We start from the raw sequence: 6,332 nt of genomic DNA, 5'->3' as shown, positions 1-6,332 counted from the left end.
ATCTAGTAGTTCATTACGCCTTCGGGGGTAACTTGAGTTTTTAAGTTTAGTGAATAATCACTTTATCCTAGTATGTTATATTAAAAGAAGACACTTCAAATTATACCCCCAACACCTAACAGTTATTCTAACACAATTCACGAAAATTGTGCAACCTCGCAATTAATGGGATGCACATTCTCCATACGCTGATGTGAATGTTGAAAAATCTGCCAATTACTGAAAACGTTTTTGTGGATGAAAGTTTTGTAGGTAGTATTGTAGTGGAAGCCTAAGTGTTTTCAAGCTCCCATCTAACTAACATTTTCCTGGCTATAAATGATCATGCTAAATAGTTAAAATTACCTGTAGGTGGTTTCTCTTGCGTATTTGGCTATTTATAGATATCTTGGAGAGCAAAACAAATTTCAATACCCAATCATGTGGGTGAGGTATTGAAGGATTAGTGCTGGGATGGGGGGTGCCACGTAACCAGACTAATCTTTCGAAAAGAAACTTACTCAGCTAACCATGATGAAGAGCTCTAACTCCCAACACTTCCAAACAATAGAAGCATTCGCTCAATGAAACTGCATTTTTTTATGGAAGTGCTCAGCAATGTCAAATGACACTGAGCAGGCGGTTTCTCGAAAGAGAATACGAATACCTGGAGAAATGATATGTTTAATGCTAAAATATTCTTGCGTTTATTCCTCTACAAATTCAAATGCCTCATAGGATTTACCAGATTTCGGTTCAACTTAAACAACTTCAAATCACAAACACCCATCCATTTAGTTGAAGCCACGCTACAATATGCGAATGTATCTACCATTAAGCAGTCCCATCGTAGCACAATTAACTCCGCCCTGCACTTCGTCAGCACCTACTATGGAGTCTATTAGTGTTTTAAACCTTTAAAGGCTCCCTCTTAGTCAGCTAGAACATCCGAAAAGCCTGTTATACAAGGTTATTCTATTGTACTGTTGCACATTTTGCATATGCCTTAAAAATTTTTCCCATCACGTGAGATATCCAGCCAGAAGAAGCTTTGGTAATGCATATAAACTTTTTATAGATATCATGGTGCTAACGCTTTAATCATGCTATGGTAATCAACCACTTTCGACATACTTGTTATTAAAAAATGATAAAAATGCCCTAACAATCAGTACACTAATAATGCAAAGGACTGTGTAAGGCATGCCTCAAGCTGAATCATACTTTATAGGAAAGATGGATGATATTTAAGGATATTTGCCCTGATCTACCTTTTTGCATACAGATCATATTACGCATTCTACCGTTTCAGTAAATCTATAACTTACGAGCTCTATTTTCATATGTATGTACGTAAGCTTAAATTTGGCATAACGATAGCGATGAAGTGATGAACAAAACGGTTCTGCTCCTAGTTACGCATCCACTAAGTGCAAGTAAAAGGAAATTATAATTCAACCAATATGTTATTTACAAATTAAAGCACTTTCTAGGCCTGAACAAATCCTGCGTATTTTTGAAAAAAACATCCATCCAGTATATTTGGGTTTTATTACTTATTTAAAGATATGGAAATATGTTGCAATATAGTACGCCTATACATATGTTGTAGGGTACCAGAATTGTACAGATCCTATTTCACATTATTAAACAACGAGAACGTTTTTTGGTTTTCACACCGGCACCGAGCAGAATGGCGTTACTGAAAACATCATGGACACCATCCTAAAAAGAAAACGATGTTGGATTCGAAAAAGCTTTTTTTCAAAAAAGGCTTTAAATCTTGCATTACTAAGAAGTCATAAAGTAAGACCTCGCTGTACATATTTTTAAAGTAACAAGGCAACTATATCCAAAAATTGGTAATCAAGCAATGAAGGTTACGTTTTAATAAGATAAAAAGTGGAAGCAGACATACGTTTGTGAATGCTGAACATTCCATGTATTTTACTGCTCCAATTTCCTTTGCGAGCTTCTTTCCTTCATAATACAGTGTTGCATTCATACCAGAATTTGCGCGAATGTCGGTTTGGCAGCCAACCAAGAGAATTGGTGTAGTCGGACAAACCTCTCTGATATCTTTAACCCACTAAAGTGGTAAGGGAGTGTTCACTAAGGGGTAGAGGGACTGTAGGAAGATGACCACGTTGGTTAACTATACATACAAACTCTAAAATGCCGATTACTAGCACCCATTATAACAATGGCGAAATAAAATCAACCACACACACCAAATAATGCAGGTTTGAGGATTTCCTTGAAACCATCGACAACTAATCAACATGTTAATTAATTTCATGTTAACAATAGGCATAAATTAACGCCTTCTAAAACAAAGCAATGTATGAAAATGCACTAAATTCAGCAGACAAGCATTGAAGTATATAAGTGCATTTAATTATGACATCACAATTTGTTGGTTTCCATTTGAAATAGATCTCAAAATAGTCATCATAAAATCCATCAAATGAAATGCATTTGGACATGTAAACAAAAACCTTAAGGTTAAATGCAGCTGGAGCAAGAATAATGGTGCCTAAGTTTTAAAATTCTCACCTTGTCTGTAACGTTGCAGAAGGAACTTCGAAGACCCACGGAGAAGCATAAAATAAACACGCTAGTGTTCGGATATACATGTCTTCTAAGATTTTCGTATCCCTCTTGACCTGCTGTATCCATTAAACTCAGTTGATATTTAGTCCCTTCTATTTCAATAGGTACTGTGTAATTGTCGAACACCTAGAAAATAGTAGTAGATGAAACCTTACCGTCGGTATATACGACTCAGGAAAATTTCCAGTAACTTTTCTTATTAGCAGGCAAGTTTTTCCAACTGCACCATCACCAACCAAAACGCACTTAATGGGAGGGCAGGTCATGAAACTATCACGATACCAGCTACACCACTTGTATAATGCAGTTGTAATCTTGTAGACTCATACTTAGAGGTTTTTGAAAAATTAAAACAAATCGTGGTGCAAAAATCAATGTAAGCCTTCTGACTAAAAGAACAGTTATAAATTCAAACACTTAATACAGTAGGCGCTAATTCGTGGCAGACACAAAACTCTATGGCTTGGATGTAAGAACTAATTTGTTCTAAGAGGTTTTAACATGCTTGATCGTAAACTATTAAATAGCATCTCCTTATACTCAGATTAATTCTTACTAATTACCGAAATATATGTTGCAAGTAGCAAAGTGGTCACCACAGCCATTAATTCACTTTAACAATGTGCACGCATACTTAAAAGCTGATTGTTCAAAGTTTGCATTTTACACAATATCATTTTAAATTTTTTTTTGGGTGAAATTGCAAAAGCCGTAAGCAGAACAAGTCAAACATGCTTTTAATTGTTCTGTTGAAGTGGATAAATTATACTGTGTCGTTTACCGCACCACGCCTACGTTTTGGACTCACATGCGCGGATAGGTCGCCCTGGTAAGACCTGCCCTTACTTCTAGCGGACAGTTGTGGCGTTCTAGACCGTGAATAACTAAGATGTGGCTAAGTTGTTGGAATAAAAGTATGATCTGCATTTTACTTCGCCCCTATCTGTATATGAACTCTTCCGAGTACATATGACCGCTCCTGTGTTTTCATCGCCGCGCGTTCGATTGGCCTCGAATGCCCTAGATAGGCGCCTTTCACTTCCCCCTTTAATGTTTGGTAATACTGTATATGGCGTAGCGTGTTTGTCAGTCTGTACTAACTGGATTACTTTACTTTGAGGTCATTCATTTATGGTAGGTATAGTGTAGCGTCCCGAGACTCCCTTAAGACGAAAGAAGACACAATGCTCAGGCAGAATATGTGTATTCAGCACGGAGAAGGTGTCTGGGCTATTGGCATGGCCCAAAAAACCAGCCCACCCAGCGAGGTACAAGAGGGTTAATTCAAAGTACAAAAGTGGCGCCTCATCAGAACTGAGGGATAAACCACTATCGTATTACAATAGTTTGTCTAGGCAGTAATAGGTGGCTATGTTCTCCCGTAATACTTGACTGCTCGCTGCTATTTACAAAGATGTTCTGGCTTGTCTCACATCCGGGTATAGTTTAAATAAGTCGAGGCGAACTTTCGCTGTAACGGAATTACCTCGCAAGCCGCAATGTTCTCACAGGCGGTCACACAACTGCCCAAGGAGTTCTTAAAGGAAGTAATTGACATCATTAACAAAGTATTGAAAGAGAAGACCTGAGCAACTCTCAACGCTAAACTACTAAGACAAACCTTACTGGGGATCGAAATCGACTGGATCCCATTCCAGCGGTTGAGGCTTATACGACCAATGAAAGTCAGCGATTTTCATCGGTAATGCCGGTAATTGCCACATGCCACACCTCTATCTGCCTCTTCTATTTACATGTCAACAGAACTGGCCGGAATTCGTAGTTAACGCTAGCACTAATGGTAGTATTATTCCAGCTGGACTTCAACAATGCAACCTCACATCCGTTTCACACGCTTCCAAATGGCCATTGAAACAATCATTTGCATCTACGGCCAGCAAACTCTCATTCTTGACCCTGGTTCAGGACGTCAGTACCCTTTGAGCCTCACAATTACCATCGTATAACATCCCATTATTGGCGTTGACTCGGTTTCACATTTCGACCTCGTCATCGATGTACCCTAGGGAAGCCTCATTGACGGAGCTACTACGCTCCCCGTCTAGAGGAAGGCATCACAGCCAAATCGATCAACATTTGATTGACTTTACCTTCACATAGTGGGTCCTCGCCACATCCTACTCAGTCCCTCGGCATTGCACAGCTGACTTTCACTATGAATCTGGAACACGACGTTGTGCGACACATTAACACTATTGAACCCCTCCACTCCCCCTCTGTTTTAACGAGGCTGAGATAACTACCCCCAGAGAAGCCCAAAATAGCTAACTGGAAGTTCTAGCGCATGATAGACTCAGGTGTACTCCTATGGTCCAACAATCCTTAGCCTCAGACTCCCCACATCGTACCCAAAGAAATACTTAGCGAAGGTTATCTAGCAATTAATGTTGTAACGCTACCAGGTAAGTACTTTACCCCTCATCTACAGGTCTTTTTGACATTTCTTCACTAAGAATTTTTTGCCAGAATTGATTTGGTCCGACGCTAGCCTCAGATCCCTATGTCTTCAGAAGACATTTGAAAACGGTCTAACTGCCTTTTGACTGGTTTGAATTTGTAAGCATGCTATTTTGAATCGGCAATGCTGCGCAGACATTACAAGTAACCTGAGGACAACCATTCGGCATTGCGCATACTGAAGATATTCTGGTAGTCAGCGAAAACTCCAATGAAGCATAAAGGTTTATTTAGATAGCCTCGTCGTTCAAGTAATCGGGAAAACAAACAACGCTACCAAGTTTCATTTAGAAGTGATGCCATTGCTTATCCTTGAACATACTTTTCATTCTGCATTATTCTATCAGATAAGTGTTCACCGTCAAGGGTTACGCACTCCCAACTCTTTGCAGTCAGCTCCGTCGATTTTTTTGGCCTCTAGGATCCTCTTGTGGTGAAATTGACCAAGCGTTTAGCTCCAACGATGAGCCAACCAGGGTCTTTGAAATGATAACTGCTTCATCCAAACCGGTAGCATTGACGAGCTCCCCCAATAACCTATCAGCATAACCATTCCCCACGCCGAATTCCTGGTACGAAGCTGCAAGCGCGGTGCTACAAGAGGTTGTGAACGATGAACTTTGACTGCTATCTCCCTTCCAGCGTCCTCAACCAGCAGAAACACGGGGCAATACTTTTGAAGGAGGGCCATTGGGTGCCTAACTTGCGGTTAACCACTTTAGACATCTCTGCGGAGGCCGTACATTTACGTTATATACAGAGCACAATCCTCTAACATACGTGTTGCACAGTTTGTTAGGCTGACGTTCACCTGGAGCGACAAGATATTTGGACTTTCTTTCACAGTTTGCCACTGACGTATTTTATTTCAAAGGAAATCAGAAAGTAGTAGCAGATGCACGGTTCCAGGTTGGATTACACCATTTAAAATGGAATGCTTCCTACCCGTAAACGATGGCCTTATGCAACATACAGATACTGATTTAAAATCCAGTGACGCTACTCGTCTTCCAATTTTTCTGAGCTTCTCTCTTTCCAGAGAGATATAAAATTTACTTCCAAAGTCTCCGCTGTTAAAGCCTGACCGTTTGTCCGAGGATCCTTCTGTTGAAACGCTTTGAATACCCCCACTCACGGTCTCACCCCAGTATTCGCGCCATAGTGGAATTCATAAGCGACCAAACCATTACGATAGAGGGCAAGGTTCTCCGTCCTCCTCCAGCGGGGTAAAGCGCATCGGCTCAGTAAATCCGCTCATGGTA

The 6,332-nt window shown here is 40.2% G+C and overlaps 1 protein-coding gene across 1 annotated transcript; it reads right to left on the bottom strand. All coding sequences in view use genetic code 11, as the record gives it.

Moving 5' to 3' along the window:
* Nucleotides 1–1,617: 1,617 nt before the first annotated feature.
* EGR_01527 (Cell division control protein) lies at nt 1,618–2,858 on the bottom strand (the record flags this gene model as incomplete). Its single annotated transcript, XM_024490776.1, has 4 exons — nt 1,618–1,704; nt 1,898–2,068; nt 2,536–2,718; nt 2,748–2,858. 4 exons carry the CDS (start codon nt 2,856–2,858, stop codon nt 1,618–1,620), a joined length of 552 nt encoding a protein of 183 aa, XP_024354641.1.
* Between the last annotated feature and the right edge of the window lie 3,474 nt (nt 2,859–6,332).

This window comes from Echinococcus granulosus, assembly GCF_000524195.1.
Source record: "Echinococcus granulosus chromosome Unknown EG_S00006, whole genome shotgun sequence".
In the NCBI taxonomy this organism is placed as follows: Eukaryota; Metazoa; Platyhelminthes; class Cestoda; order Cyclophyllidea; family Taeniidae; genus Echinococcus; species Echinococcus granulosus.
Note: the sequence above shows the minus strand (reverse complement) of the source record. Positions and strands in the feature narration are given on the sequence as shown.